General features: G+C 48.9%; 1 protein-coding gene across 2 annotated transcripts in view; it reads left to right on the top strand.

The window, feature by feature from the left end:
• BICD2 (BICD cargo adaptor 2) overlaps positions 1–11,649 on the top strand; it is a 57,724-nt gene extending 46,075 nt beyond the window's left edge. The window contains exons 3-8 of one of the 2 annotated variants that reach the window (XM_066368379.1): positions 1,066–1,218; positions 3,627–4,061; positions 4,813–5,808; positions 6,102–6,253; positions 7,590–7,800; positions 9,546–11,649. In XM_066368379.1, the coding sequence (XP_066224476.1) occupies positions 1,066–1,218; positions 3,627–4,061; positions 4,813–5,808; positions 6,102–6,253; positions 7,590–7,800; positions 9,546–9,551 (1,953 nt within the window). In that variant the 3' untranslated portion in view covers positions 9,552–11,649. Of the gene's footprint in view, positions 1–1,065; positions 1,219–3,626; positions 4,062–4,812; positions 5,809–6,101; positions 6,254–7,589 lie in introns of both variants that reach the window. The other variant, XM_066368381.1, reaches the window with a different exon arrangement.
• The last annotated feature ends 4,837 nt before the right edge of the window (positions 11,650–16,486 follow it).

Here is a 16,486-nt window from a genome sequence, read left to right as displayed (position 1 = left end):
GAGCCATTCTAGCACCTGAGGCAGAGGCCACAGAGCCATCCTCAGCGCCTGGGCCAACTTTGCTCCAATGGAGCCTTGGCTGTGGGAGGGGAAGAGAGAGACAGAGAGGAAGGAGAGGGGGAGGGGTAGAGAAGCAGATGGGCGCTTCTCCTGTGTGCCTTGGCCAGGAATCGAACCCGGGACTCCTGCACGGCAGGCCGACGCTCTACCACTGAGCCAACCGGCCAGGGCCAGGAACTATTTTTTAATAGCTTTACTGAGATAATTCACATCCTTACAATTCACCCACTTAAAGTGTACAGCTTGGTGGGTTTCAGTATATTTACGGATTCATGCACTGTCACAGACCAGCTTTAGAACATGTCATCACTCCAGAAAGAAATCCTGTTAGTGTCACCGTCCATCTCCCTCATCTCCCTCCCCCAACAACTACCCACTATCTGTCTTTGGATTTGCCTTTTCTGGACATTTCAAGAATTTTTAAAAAACTTATTGATTTTAGAGAGGAAGAGAGAGAGAGAAGGAAACATTGATTTGCTGTTCCACATATTTGTGTATTCATTGGTTGATTCTTATGTGTTCCCTGTATCAGAACAATGCTCCAACTGAGTGAGCTGGCCATGGCCTGGATATGTCATATATGTGGAATCATACGATACATGTCCTCTTGTGTCTTGCTTCTTTTACTTGTAATAACATTTTGGAGGTTCATTCTTGTGACAGTATATGTCGGTTGCATGAATATGCCACATAAGTTCTATATGTTCATCTGTTCTTCAGTTTGTGTTTTTGTTTCTCTGGGGTGCATGCCAAGGAGCAACATTGCCGGGTCAGGTAGCAACTGTGCCGAACTGTTTGTTTCCACGGTGCTGTACCACTGTAACCCTATTTTACAGATGAAGAAATTGAGGGTCAGAGCCGACCAAGGCCACCCTCCCCATACTTCCTGGGGCCCCAGCTTCTCTCCAGGTAGCCACACTTGCTCTGACTGCGCTGAGCCCTCCGAACACCAGGGGTGGCAGGGCCAGCTGGGGTAGGCTGCTCACACCACCTCCCTCTCTGCAGATCAATCAGAATGTGGAGCTCCAGCGAGGCCGCCTTCGGGATGACATCAAGGAATACAAGTTCCGGGAGGCCCGCCTGTTGCAGGACTACTCAGAGCTGGAGGAGGAGAACATCAGCCTGCAGAAGCAGGTGTCTGTGCTCAGGCAGAACCAGGTGAGTGTTTGGCTGGGATGGGTGATTTGGCTCTGGGCCATGGTCCTTGCACCCCCTCACCTTGCTATTTTGCATGGTCAGGAACCCACACACTGCTATGGACCGGTGTGTGGTAGCAGGGTCTGGCTCCTTCACAACCATGAGAACAAGGCCTCTGGCTTTAGTGTTGACTGATGATTGGCCTTGACAGCACGTCCTGGCCAGCAGAAATGGAGGGAAATACAGGAGTTGATGGAAGAGATGACACCAGAAAACTCCTGAGGCTAGGTATCTAGCTCAGTCTCCTCTGGGGTGCTGACAGGAGGCCCCAGATGTCCTTATGCCCTGTGGTACCTGGAGCTGTCAGCCTCTCATCCTTCCTTCTGTCTCTGCTTTGCCAGCCTCCTTTGCTCCTGTGTGGTCCTGAGGGACCCCCTGGGTGAAGCTAGTGGGTCTTCCTTGAGGAGCACTGTGGAGATGTTCAGAGTGTCATCTCCTGCCCTCACGTAACCTCAGCAATGGGTGAGTCGAGGAGGATCACCATCACCTGTGACAGGACAACCAGGTGGTCCTAGGCACTTAGGTCCCTCAGTGACTTCCCCTCTTACCTGCTTCTCCAATAGCCACAGCTCCGCAGGTTGGTGACAGGGATCTTTTCCCCAGTTTAAATTTTACAGAAGGAAGTGTGGGCCCATGAGTTTATCTCAACAACAGAATCTCCGTGTTTGCAAAACCAGCAGAGAGCACACTTGTCCCCAAGAATGCAGGCATAGGAGCTCCGCCTCTGGTCACGGAGGAGGCCCACTGTGACACTGTGTTGGTGGTTACACACAAGGATCCTGAGGAGAGGGAGACTTTGCCCTTGGGCCTTGGGTGGCACATGGTGGAGTCTGGCCCCCTCCTAGAAGTCTTCCTCCCCCAGGCTGTGACCATCAGAGATTCGCTCACTCCTTCCTCTGAGTAGCTTGTTCCTTATTTTTTGCACAAGTATTATGGAATACTGTATTTCCCCATGTATAAGGCACACCTTTTCCTGAAAAATTTGGGGTCTAAAAACTGGGTTTGTCTCATACAGTGGTTGTAGATATTTTTATTTGCATTTTCCCACTTTTTCATACTTGTTTTGTGCTCATTATTGAAGACAGTGATTCATCATCAGACACAGATGAGGACAAGCTAATGGATGGGAGTTTTGACAGAGATGAGGAGCTGTATGAATTTTATGATGAATAAAACTTGAGTTCAATAACTTTATGTAATACATTTTTTCCCCAAATTTCGGGCCCCCAAAATAAGGTGTGTCTTATACATGGGATCATCTTATACGTGGGGAAATACGGTAATTAGAAATGTCTTGTTAAATTGCACATAGACCCTGATCCTCCACATCAAGCACAAGTTTCTGCTTGCTCCTCCCTTGTCCGCCTTCAAATACAGTTTCAGCAAGATTCTGCATCCCCTACTCACTCGGTATCTTCAGGTGTGGATGCTGAGCAGCTGCAGCACATCCCACCTCAGTCAGAACTGCAGCTTTGTTGTTTTAAATATCATTAGAACTAATGATCAGAGCACACATCTAGATATACAAAAATACATATGTGCTTTATTTATTTATTTATTTATTTATTGAGAAAGGCAAGGAGAGAGACAGGAACATTGAGGTATATGTGACCTGACCAGGAAATCAAACTGGCAACCTTTGTGCTCTGGGACAATTGAGCTACCTGGTCACGGCTTTAATTTTTTTTTTCCTTAAGTGAGAGGAGGGGAGACAGACTCCCCCACATGCACCCCAACCAGGCTCCACCTGGCAATGGCTGTCCAGGGCCTATGCTCAAGTCAGCCGAGCTATCCTCAGTGCTCGAGGCCGACACTCAAACCAATTGAGCCACAGGCTGCGAGAGGGAAAGAGAAGCAGGTGGTCGCTTCTCATGTATGCCTCATTTTTTTTTTTTTTTAAAGAGACGGAGAGAGGAAGGGAGAGAGATGGTGGGAAAAGGGAAGCCTTCATTTGTTGTTCCACTCAGTCATGCATTCATTGGTGCTTCCTGTGTGTGCACTGACCAAGGATCGAACCCACAACCTTACTGTTTTGGGACGACAGTCAACTGACTGAGCAACTGGCCAGGGTCTAGATACGCATTTTATGCATTTTAAAATATTTAATCAACTGTTAAGGTTAAGTATTTATGTAGAATTTAAGATTAGTACACACTTGGTAACATGTTACTTATCTAACAAATTCATAGTGTGGATGTGTTTGTTTGGCTTCCTGAGTCTCTAGCTTTGAGCTCTGGTTGTCTCCTTTACTTGCACTGCCCACACCATGTGCACACTTGTTCTGTGTTTGCACCTGGTGTCATGGTGTCAGCACTCCGGTGCTTCTTACTGATCACTCGTGCTTAGAAGTGTTGGCCTTTCTTTCTCAGGTAGAGTTTGAGGGCCTCAAGCATGAGATCAAGCGTCTGGAGGAGGAGACTGAGTACCTCAACAGCCAGCTGGAGGACGCCATCCGGCTCAAGGAGATCTCAGAGCGGCAGCTGGAGGAGGCGCTGGAGACACTGAAGACGGAGCGGGAGCAGAAGAACAGCCTGCGCAAGGAGTTGTCGCACTACATGAGCATCAACGACTCTCTCTACACCAGCCACCTGCACGTTTCCCTGGACGGCCTCAAGCTCAATGATGACACTGAGGCTCTGGCCAATGGCTTTGAGCACGGCTGCCTGGCCAAGCTGCCGCTGGACAACAAGACCTCCACGCCCACCAAGGATGGCCTGGCCCCGCCCTGCCCCAGTCTTGTGTCCGACCTCCTCAGCGAGCTCAACCTCTCTGAGATTCAGAAGCTGAAGCAGCAGCTGATGCAGGTGAGCAGGTGGGCAGCCGGGATGTCCACCTCCATTCCGCCCCCCCCCCCCCACCACCACCACTTTGTCAGTGTCACCACCTCATTTTACACGTCTTAAGTCTGCATTGCTAAGTAAGTGAAACTGCAGCATTACAGATAGAAGGTAACCAGAGAAATGGGTTCCTCGTTATGAGGTTGAAGTCTGAGTGCTGCCCAAGGTGTTCTGGTGTCTCTCTGATGTGTCCACGTGCAGTCTTCCTTCCTGTCTCCTGTGGACATGTCACATCAGGATTTCCTGTCCAGACTGAATGGGATCCCAGGGTTTGTACCTTGGCCCTTCAGTTTGCTGCATGTCTCCGAGGAGAGGTCCACATGCCCTCCCAAGCCCCAACACCTGGCACCCCCACTGAACTCAAGGGGTCCGCCACTTTTGGTACTGTTCAATAATGAGGTGTGGTTGTCACGAGGTAGTTTTATTTACTTGCAGCAAGTAAGGAGAGAGGATTCATATTGGTCGGTTATAGGTTGATTCCTTTTTTACAAATTACACTTATCACATTGGGTTCCTGTCAAACTAATCCTGTTTATAGCTAAGTTTGCAAAATATTGTGCTACACTTTACCATTTAGCATTTAGTATGAATGGTTCAGACCTTGAGACCCTTGTTCTATCTTACAGTGTCACAGAGCAGCAGGGTGATGGGTAGGGTCACTACTGGGACTGTGGGGGTCCCTGCGGGCTGTTGACAGGCCTTCTCTGTGCCTTTGCAGATGGAACGGGAGAAAGCGGGCCTGCTAGTCACACTGCAGGATGCGCAAAAGCAGCTGGAGCAGGCTCGCGGGGCTCTGTCAGAGCAGTGCGAGGAGGTGAGCCGCCTCACGGAGAGCCTGGGTGCCCTGCAGCGTCTGCAGGCTGGCAAGGAGAGGCGCACAGCCCTGGACAGTGAGAAGGAGCGCGACAGCCACGAGGATGGTGACTACTACGAGGTGGACATCAACGGGCCTGAGATCCTGGCCTGCAAGTACCGTGTGGCCCTGGCAGAGGCAGGTGAGCTCCGGGAGCAGCTGAAGGCCCTGCGCAGTGCACATGAGGCCAGCACAGCTCTGCACGCTGAGGAGAAGGGCCGGCATGAGGCCGAGAGCCAGGCGCTTACCGAGAAGGTGTCCCTGCTGGAGAAGGCCAGCTTCCAGGACCGTGAGCTGCTGGCTCGGTTGCAGACAGAGCTGAAGAAGGTCAGTGATGTCGCGGGTGAGACACAGGGCAGTCTGAATGTGGCCCAGGATGAGCTGGTGACCTTTAGTGAGGAGCTGGCCAGCCTCTACCACCATGTGTGCATGTGCAACAATGAGACACCCACACGTGTCGTGCTGGACTACTACCGTGAGGGCCCAGCTGGTGCCGGCCACTGCAGTCCTGAAGCCCGTGGGCACCGTTCACCAGTCCTGCCCAAGGGACCACTGGCTGCAGAAGGTGGGGCTGGGGACAGCAGCCCTTTGCTGCCCTCACCCCTGAGTGACCCACGCCGGGAGCCCATGAACATCTACAACCTGATTGCCATCATCCGTGACCAGATCAGGCACCTGCAGGTAGCTGTGGACCGCACCACGGAGCTGTCGCGGCAGCGCCTGGCTTCACAGGAGCTGGGTCCTGCCACAGACAAGGACCGCGAGGCACTCATGGAGGAGATCCTCAAGCTCAAGTCTCTGCTCAGCACCAAGCGGGAGCAGATCACCACTCTGCGCACAGTGCTCAAGGCCAACAAGCAGGTGCGTACTGTGCTCTGGCCAGCGGGGTGGGCAGCTGGGAGGTTGGCGGGGCCCCTCGCCTCCTCAGCACCCCGGGGCCTGTGTCGTCACAGGTTGGCTCAGGCCTCAGGCTGTGGAGCGTGTTGGTCCTGCTGCCAAAAGTGAGCGGATCTCAGCTCAGTGCTAGGGAGGAGCAGTCCCCCCAGTGCCGTGCTGAGGGGCGCAGCAGCTGGGGTGTTTGTCTGTGGCACTCACTGAAACAGGTGGAGCACTCCCCATCCCCTCACCCCCCACCCTGTGTCTCTGACACCCAGACGGCCGAGGTGGCCCTTGCCAACCTGAAGAGCAAGTACGAGAATGAGAAAGCCATGGTGACCGAGACCATGATGAAGCTGCGCAACGAGCTCAAGGCCCTCAAGGAGGACGCGGCCACCTTCTCCTCACTGCGCGCCATGTTTGCCACTAGGTAACACTGCCATCCTGACACTACGGCGCTGGCCAAGGAGCCTGGTGTGGGGTGGGGTGGGGGCAGCCTTCCTGCCATTTGTGGAAACCCAGAGGGCAGTTTGTCTCTGCTTTACATGTAAGATGAAGATGAAGGCAAAGGGTTGAAAGGACAGGTCCCTGGTGGCTGGGCTGCTGGTGGGCAGGTTACACAAGATCGACTTGGGGCCAATAATTAACAAATAAGATCTGCCCCCCAGAGCTTGGCTGGAATTTTGTGGATTAAGAAACAAGCCTTTCTTACCCCTAGCCCTCCCTACCCCAGTGTCTGCTGTCTGACCCTGCTAGCCAGGTGGTGGTGGCAAAGCAGAGGGACTCGGAGGAAGATCACAGCTGCCTGTTTCTGACATCCATAGAGGCATGGCGCCATCTGGTGGATGGTTTTGGACTGGCAGGGGTATGGCCTACATGGCCCCTAAAGAGTCCAGGCACATACTCAAGGGTGGGAAGGCTGAGGCTCCCCAGGTTAAAAGGGGTTGAACACGAGCTCAGAGCCTGCTTTTCCTCACACTGGGGTGCTGGGTGGCCCTTGCTTTCCAAAGGGAGAGGCGAATACAAGGAAAGAAGCTTCCAGGCTCCTTGGGAAGCTTCTTTCCCCCCTGGGCAGAGTGCTTGGGACCACAGAGCACTGGCATGTTGACCCTCACTTCCTCAGCTTGTTTAAAAGACCAGACTTCTCTGATGCAGCTGAGATCTCTGGGTGAGAGCTAGAACTTGCCACTGGCCCAGGCTCCTGGAGGAGTGGGAGAAGGGGAGTTGTAGGTGGGCATGCCCACTGCCCACTCTGCCCGGGCCTCATTCTCTTTCCCAGGGGTAGGGCCCTGGTGTGCACCTCTCTCTCCCAGCTCCATACTCTCATGTGTGTGGGGGTGTCACATGGAACAGTTAAGCAGAAGCTTAAATGAGCTGTTCACTGTACCCACTTGTGCCCTTCCCAGGCTCAGGCTCTGGTAGGCTAATTGGTGCAGATTCACTGAATATCTCCTCTGTGCACATGTTAATCTGGAACAAGCCAAGTCCTGTCCTTGGATTCACACTCACACTTGGAGAGCCAAGTGTTATATCCTGCCTGTAACCAACTGCCTCTGGGTTACCTGAAGACCTTAAGGGGTAGCCTCACCTTTATTAGTAAAAACTAGCTTCATGTAGAGTCCCTTCCAGAGAAAGCCAGATCGCTGTGGGGCAGGATTCTTTCTCCAGTCTGATGAGCGGAGGGTCCCATTGAGGCCCCATCACCTCTGCCCACGTGCCCTACCTGGGTTCTTCAGCTATCTTCTCACCTCTGATGACCCCCACAGGTGTGACGAGTACATCACACAGCTGGACGAGATGCAGAGGCAGCTGGCAGCAGCCGAGGATGAGAAGAAGACACTCAACTCACTGCTGCGCATGGCCATCCAGCAGAAGCTGGCACTGACCCAGCGGCTAGAGCTGCTTGAGCTGGACCATGAGCAGACCCGGCGGGGCCGTGCTAAAGCCACCCCGAAAGTCAAGCCCAGCACCCCAAGCGTAAGTCACACCTGCGCCTGTGCCAGCGACAGGACTGAGGGCACTGGGCTTGCTGCGCAGGTGATCTGTGGCGAGAAGTATAACATTTGCTGCGACTAGGGCCTCCGGGCTGCATGCCGCAGCTAACCTGTTGCCACCACCTGTCCGCTTCACCTCAACTAACCCAGCAGCAGTGGGACTGCGGTGCTAGGCTGGTCTTAACCATGACTAACGCACAGAGGGAAGGACTTAGCCAGGATGGTGTGCTTTTCACCGAGACAGTACAAGCTAGGTGTCTGCTTCTCACCCCTTGGGATCACCCTTCATAGCAGCTGCCCTCTGGGTGGGGTGGGGGTGGAGGTCACTGTATGGTCAGAGCCATTAGTCCTTGAAAAAGTGTGGCTTCCTGGGGCCCGAGTGTCAACTGGTTCTGCTGATACTTGCATGTGTCTAATGCAGCTGTGCTCCCAGGCACCCAGGGAGTGATGTTAGAGGCTCTGGCCAGGTTCCAGCTGCTGCCTCAGGGGACAGGGAATTACTTCATAGTTTGTGCACTATCTCACTATCTCACTGCAAATCCTATTCTGGACAAAAGGACAGAATGTTTCCTCCCAAACCCAGAGAAAGGGCAGCCCCGAGCCTGGAGTCCTTTAGCTTAGGCATACACGTGCACTGAGCAGGTCACACTCACAGCACAGGCACACCTGGCCACACCCTGGATCAGAGCGTACAGCCTTGGCTTCTCTTTGTGACACTTGCACACTGGTCTGGTGCTTTGCAAAGTGACAGATTAGCAGGCCCAAAGCCTTGGGTTTTTTCAATGAGAAAACTTCCCAAGTGCCTTCCCAGACTCCCATCCTGGGGAGAAGCCTGTTCTTCTGTACTTAGGGTCGCCCAGCTTTTAGAGTAGGTTTCTGTACCCTCTGTTCCTAATCAGGCCTTCCTCTCACGGGGCTTTAGACCCTAAGAAACAGGGCTCTGGAAAGCCCCTCCTGCAGCTGGACCCCAGCCCAGTGTGAGAAAGGAGACTTGTGTGGGCCAGTTCAAGGACTCACTCAGGAGAGGAGGAAGGTGTTTCCCCTCATCACTGTGATTGCAGGGTGATGACAGCAAGAAAGGCAGCTCTGGTCTCTTGTTCCCAGGAGCTGCATCCACACCAGATTTCTGACACATTTGGAAGCAGAGCCTTTGTCAGTACTTTTCTCCCTTTTACACCCATGGTGGCCATTGGTTGTGTGGCTGCGGTCCTCTCCCTGAAAGGGCTCTTTGCGGCCCAGAGGGGTAGTTTGCATTGCCCCCTCACACAGCTGTCATTCCCCTTGGTTCCCTAGCGTGTCAGTTCCCACCAGACTCCAGATGCTGTACAGACTGCCTTGGGTTTTGCAAACCACGGGAGTGGAGAGATGCGGGTTGGGCACACCTGTTCCCTCTGAGTTCCTGTCCCAGGCTCTGGGCTGCTTTGCTGATGGGATGTCAGTCTTCGATTCTCCTCCTACTAAAGATGTGGTCAGGCCCTGTCTCTGGGCAAGCAGGACTTCTGGGGATTAGGGTCCAGACACCGCTTCTGCCCCCTCGCCGAGCCTGGCATGCAGCTTCCCTCTATACCTGTAAGCTATCTTCATGAGGCACGTGGAGCTGGCTGCTTCCCTAACACGTGCAGTCTTCTCTGCTGCTGACTAACGCTCCCACGCTCCCCGCTCAGCAGGAGCTTCAGGTGTCCAACAGGTGACTGGTTCTAACGCTGTCTTGTTTTCTCCCGTTTCCAGCTGTAGACTAGCTGCCGGGAGAACTCGGCCACCGGCCCTGTCACACTGCAGCCCCGTCACCCTGCAGCCCCATCCCTCCCCTCCCGTGGGCCCACACAGAGGAAGGAAGGGCAGCCTAAAAGTCCACTTAGAAACGTTTTGGATATGCCACTGCAATTCTTTTCAAAATAGCATTCCTGAATTTTTAATGCGGAGGAGAAAAGCTTTAAAGTTCAGAAAGCCGGCAGCCGCTGCTTGGAAAGGCCTTTGTACAAGAGCTTGAAGAACCTGCTGGACAGCAGCCACCAGGCTCACTTAGGAACCCTCTAGAAACACTCACCACTGGGGTCTCCCTGTTACAGATACTCCTTTTTCATTTGATCAACCTGTGCACTTTTGATATTTTGATTTTATATTTGCTTCCTCAGATCCCTCACATAGAGACGATCTCAAGTGCCGTGGTCTGTCTTGTTGTCCTGTAGCGCCCCGTCTTAGCTCCCGACATACTGATTTGACATCAGCATGTGGCACAGGTGTGTCCTATAGTGTGCAGCTCTAGAATGTGTAGATAAAGGCTTCAACCTAGCAAGGAGCTTGGCTAAACATCCACGCTGTGGTTCAGCAGCCTTTTAGATTCTACGGCATTGTGGTTCATGTTTGAAATTAACAGGTTTTAAATGCCATGTTTCATTAAGAAATCCAGGGTTTTATGATTCTGGGGTTTTTCATATTGTATTATTATTATTCTTAGGAATAGTTCAATGTAACAAGAAGAAAACTTGACCTTTGCTCTGGTTAAACAGTTATAGGCACTTGAAAACAAAAAGATAAATTATTGAATGAGTAGTATTACCTACAAATTCCAGAATTTTCTGGGTTTTAGGATATTGTGAAGCATGACTGATTAACAGAATTTTATACAACTGTACCAGTGAAATTCCAAATTGGAATTGTTTTGTTACTCTGGTTGTTGTGCCAAATTATGGTACACTTAGAAAATTCTACAGTCAAATTTTCAGGTGTTATGTTTCAACACCGTTTTGTTAGTAACATTGCCAGTAGTGCCTTCACCAGTTAAGGGAGGTGTCCCGGCATAGTGTGTTCTCTAACATGGACAGTGCAGAGCTAGTTGGGAATGTTGAAGGCCAGTATGGACCAATAGGTGTGAAAGGGCATACACCTTCACACCTGAACCTGGGCATCTTCATTGAGGGAAAGGAAACAGCAATTGTGCAAAATTCTGTTAGTCAGTGATTCTTTACTGTGTAGATCCTTGCAAATTCAGGGGCTGAGAAATGAAAGTGAACACAAACCTTGAGTGTGCTTTGAGAACCAAACAGACTTTATGAGATAAGCTAAGCAAGCGGGATGAATAACATGCCACGTTTGTGAAGAGCCACTGGGCAGCAGGGAAACCGGTGCTGTCGGCCTCGTGCAGTGGGGTGAGGGCTAGCCATAGTATTCTTTGCAAATGTGAGGAAAAGATGTTATATATTCTCTTGCTTGGTGTAACTAATCACTGTTAATTTTCAGGAAACAGAACTTACTAAAGCTCCTTAGCAAACCAGGTCTACCAGTTTGCTGAGTGAGGTTGTGTGAATGATTAAATTGGTACTCGATGAGGAAGAACGAGTGTCTTTCCTCTTCCAAAATAAAGGACAAATTACAGTAAGTAGTAAGAATAAAAGAGTTCTGTTTCCTGGAACGAGCATTTCTTATTCCTAGTTGTAGGGACCCCTATTTTTACCTTCTATTACAGTGTTGATTCATAAGAAAGTATGTTACATTTATGATAACTTCATCATATGGGGTATTTATTTGCAATGATGTCTGAGTACTGTATTTTTTTCTATGCATTGCCTAGTGTCAGAATGTTGTCTTTATTAAGATCATATGCATGTTCTCCTGCTAAGGAACCTTTACACAGACCCACATAGACAGATAAAAATGGCTTCAGATTCTGAGAAAATAAGGCCGAGAGTGGAAAAGGAATGGGAAGGAGAAATCGTCGTGACTAGGACACAGACATGGCGTGAAAGTCCTGAAAGCCAGTGCACATAGGAACAGTGGGCCTGAGTGAAGGGTCATGTTGGTAGGACCAATAAATAAAGAAGACAAAGCACAAGCTTGTTCTCTGTGGCTGCTTTAACTCTGTCCTAGGTGACTGTGGACCTAGCAATACACTAGTTCCAACTCCTAAAACAACAAAACCAGCTTATCAGAAACCCTGGTGGTGGGAGCTAGAAGCAGTCTTCCGCACAAACGGGGGGGTGGGGATTGTGGGGTGCCTCCTGTGAGGAGCGTCCGGTGTCGTGCTATGGCACTATGAACCCAGCACTATGGCAGTGAGTGCACTGCCTTCACACTGTCTGTCATCCTGACCAGAAAGCAGAGACTTGGATAATACAGGTCTCTTTGCCGCCTAAACTCTTGCTCACCGGACCTGGGAATGACGAGATGCAGGCAAGAAGAGTTACCTGTTTGTCATTGCAAAATCACATTCATCTGCAGGAATGTGTACAGAGCACGCAGAGGCTCACAGTTGTGAGTGTAGGTAGGGGCACAGCCTACCTGAGGGAGCAGTAAGTCCCTGGGATGCTCTGCCACCACTTCTACTGACAGCCTGTCAGACCTGAGCAACTTCGCTCAAATCTCGGAAAGGCCATCTGAGGCTGGGCTCTCCCTGCCCTGGCATCTCCCCAAGACCTCTCCCTCCACCTGCAATCTCCCTTCCTCTGATGATTCCCATCCCTCTTTAGTAGCGGTGGCCTCCCCTAAGCAGTTTGAAACTTTCAAAAGAGACTTGTTTTTCTAACTCTGCAGCTAGAAGGATTCTTCCTCCCCTGCTAGCCCACGTTGCTCCAACAGGCCCCTGGAAGAGGTTAAGAATAGAGCCTCTTTCCAGGTGGGGATACCCTTGGCTAATACCAACCTGCATGGCACATGTTGGAGTATTTGATTTGCATGAGCACAGATGCCAAGAGTTTCCTGCCCGCAGTGTGCTCTGGGTCCTAGCACACATGGCTTTTCATTTCAGAGGTCAGGTGGCAGGCTCATGAGTAGGCAGCATCTCAGGAGCCTGTGGGAGGGGCATTGGGTGCTGGCAGGCCTGCTCAGCCTTTCCTTCCAATAGGGAGTATCTCGATTCCCCCACCTCCTCCATTTGCCTGTAGCAGTTTTCACCCCCACCTCCCACAGCTGGTTACAAGAGCTAGAAACAGTGGCAGCTTGGATACAGATCTTTGGTTGAATTTTCCCCTTTTGGTGGCTGACAACCTCTCTGAGCCTCAGTATCACATCTGTAGGTTGGGGACTGTAGTTCTTTGCTCAAGAGGTTGTTGTGAAGCTTCATCAAACCTGACGTATCTGGCATGCAGCAGATGCTCAGTGGATGGGTATTGCTAATATGGTTCTTGCTGCCATTGTCATTAATTACCAAGATTTGGGATCCCAGGCCATAATCTAGACTTCTATCCCATGGGGAGTGTGATTCTAAGTTAGCTTTTTGTCAAAGTATAGTTTGCATTTAGGAAAGTGCAAATCTTAATGTACAGGGGAAATATGCACACAGGAGACATAGCTGGTAACCAACAGCCACAGAGTTCCTAGAAGTGCTTCTTGGAATACATGAGTAGAATGCCTCTGTCTGCTGATCCTGGTGAAGTCCTGGGAGAAGAGATGTGCTAACATTCTGACATCACCTGGCATGGGGTTTTGGCAGGGATGGGCAACCTCTGTGCTTAAAGTGCAGCTATGTCCAAATAGCAAGGACTACCTGTTGTCCTTCTGTCAGATTTCTTTTGAGCAAGCACATTGGCTCTCGTGAGTTGACTGTGTTTATCCATGAGCCTGCCTTTGTAAGACCAAGTCCCAGGGATGAAGTCCCTCCACCCTCCAGTGGAGCTCCTCCCCTGAGCAGGAAGAGGCAACACCACAGTAGCTCACCCACAGGAAAGGCCTTCTTCCATGGATACTGTGAGCACACCCCCACGTGTGTCTCCTAGAAGGAAAAACAGTCAAATCTAGCACACATACACATACCAGGATCCTTTTTGTTCATCTGACTCTCACGTAAAGAATCAAGACTTGTTTTATTTATCCTAAAGTGTTTGTGAAGTATAACACATCCATAAGAGTAAACAAATGTCTACTAGCTGGATGTTTGTGTACTGAACACACTGTAGCCACTGTCCAAATGAGAAGAAAATGAGGGCAGCCCCTCAAAGCCCTCCCTCTTCACACCCACTCTTCCTCCCAGGGGTAACTCCCAGAGTCTGTCAATGCAGGTCACTTGTGCCTACATCTGTACTTTATAAACGTGGAAGTAGAAAATGGAGACTTAGGGCTTTGATAGATTTAACTTAGAGATTGCGTTGATTTCTCACACAGTGATTGAACTATGGGTTTACAGGTGACTCACTAGATTCAAAGACAATATAAATCAGCTGAATGTAAAAGAATGGGAAAACATATTCCCTGCAAATAGTCAAACCAGCAGTAATGGCTATACTAATAGACATTCAGACAAAAGTTGTTAAGAGAGACAAAGACAGACATTATATAATGATAAAAGAAGATTTAACAGTTATAAACATATGCGTCAAACAACAGAGCCCCCAAAATACAATAAGCAAAACTGCCAGAAATGAAGGGAGAAATAGATCAACAACAATACAGGCAGTCCTCGAGTTATGAATGAGATAGGTTTTGTAGGTTTGAAAATGTGTAAGTACTTACATGCATGGAAAGGTAGAAAAAATACTGTTAAGACAAACATCTAAGTTGCATTTAACTGGTAAATGAATGTACCTTATTCCAACATACATACAGATTCAACTTTTAAGAACAAACCTGCAGAACGTTTCCTGTTCATAACTGTGGACTGCCTGTATATAGGCCATTTTCCAGGATAGACAATATGTCAAACCGCAAAACAAATCTGAGTAAATTAAAGATTGAAATCATACAAACATTATTGTTAAATGACAAGGGAATAAAATAAATAATGAAATGTAGGAAATTCATGAATGTATGCAATTGAAACAACATACTTCTTAATAACAATGGGCCAAAGATGATCAAAGGAAAGACGGCTAGCTTTCAAATCAATAATCTAACTTCCAAACTTAAGAAACTAGAAAAAGAACAACAAACTGCCCTGGCTGGGTAGATTAGTTGGTTGGAGCATTGTTCTGATGTGCCAAGGTTGTAGATTCAATTCCTGGTCCAGGCACATGCTGGAATCAGCCAGTGAATGCACAGCTAAGTGGAAAAAGTAAATGGATTGATGTTTCTCACTCTCTTTCAAATCAATAATTAAAAAGAAAAAGTCACAATAAACAGCCCAAAGGAATTAGAGGAAAGGAAATGATGATTAGAGTGGAGATGATGAAATAGGAAATGGGGTCTGGGGAAGAAAAAACAAACCAAAAAATGACAAGACTTTAGACACACACACACACACACACACACACACACACACACACACACACACAACTACAAAAGTCAGAAATAAAAGTGGAGAAATTATTACTGAATTTATAGAAATATCAAGGATTACAAGAAAGTCCTGTGAGATATACACCAAAAAATTGAATAACTTTTAAACTCAAACCAAGCATAAAGAAGGAAATAGTAAAGATTAGAGCACAGATAAATGAAACAAATCAATAGGAAGAATCGACAATCAAAAGTAGTTTCCTAGACCTGGCAGGGTAGCTTAGTTCAGGCGTCCCCAAACTGTGGCCCCCACCGCACTTCCGGAAGGGGCACCTCTTTCATTGGTGGTCAGTGAGAGGAGCACTGTATGTGGTGGCCCTCCAACGGTCTGAGGGACAGTGAACTGGCCCCTGTCTAAAAAGTTTGGGGACCCCTGGCTTAGTTGGTTAGAGCATCATCCGGATACACCAAGTTTGTGGTTCAATCCCTATTCAGGGCACATACAAGAATCAACCAATGAATGCATAAATAGGTAGAACAACAAATTGATACCCATCCCACCCCGGTCAGTTTTTTTAAAAAAGTTGTTTCCTAGAAACAAAAACAAGCAACCCAAATTACTGGTAACCAATAATGACAATGGGGACATTACTAATGACTTCACATAAATAAAAAGATTATTACAATGCCAACAAATTATATAACTTTAATGAAGTGACAAACCACTAGAATCACACCAACTACCAAAAGTAACTCCAAAGGAAATCTAATAGACCAATAACAAAAAATTGAACCAGTAATCAAAAATCTTCCAATAGGATTTCTGGTTTCTGGTCCAAACTGTAAGGAGCTTAGAAATCATGATTGTTCTAAAAATAAGTAAAAAGATGAACAAACTGAAAAACCAATTCTGAGAGCCATCATAAAAAGTGAGGACATAGGGCACACCACTGCCCCCAGCATTGTAGAGACAGACAGGCACAGAGAATTACAATTTAGCAGTGCAGTTGTAACCAACACCTGGGGAAGAAAACCTCAGCTTAGACTAGTCTGGAAGATAAAGCTCCAGGAGCCCCAGGCATGGAGGGCACCCTCACACTTATGTGAGTTTTGTCCCCAGGAGCTCTAGCAGGCTGCCACAGTTAAGATGAGAGACAAATCCCTTCAGACTCCCAAAAAATGGAAGGGGAAAAAAGCAGTTTTAAGACTATATGGCATTCTGTTCTTAGCTAGGCCTATCCTTAGGACAAACTACTTACCACAGAGCAATTCATTTGGGGGGAGGGGGAAGGAAAGCAGTGTAACTCCAGTCCCTTCTGGCCATACTTTACCCCTAAAGGGGTGAAAAGAATAAACTGAAGCACAGAGGCACTAATAATAGATGAATCACAGTCCTAGAACGCTTCCCTTCCCCCCACACCTTAACATTACATTACAAAAGGTTCCCTTTCTCCAGTATATCTGTCTGGCTTTCAACAAAAACTTAACATAATAAAAGAAAATACTTTGAAGAGAGTACAAGC

The sequence above is a fragment of the Saccopteryx leptura genome, chromosome 2, assembly GCF_036850995.1.
Source record: "Saccopteryx leptura isolate mSacLep1 chromosome 2, mSacLep1_pri_phased_curated, whole genome shotgun sequence".
Lineage (NCBI taxonomy): Eukaryota > Metazoa > Chordata > Mammalia > Chiroptera > Emballonuridae > Saccopteryx > Saccopteryx leptura.
Note: the sequence above shows the minus strand (reverse complement) of the source record. Positions and strands in the feature narration are given on the sequence as shown.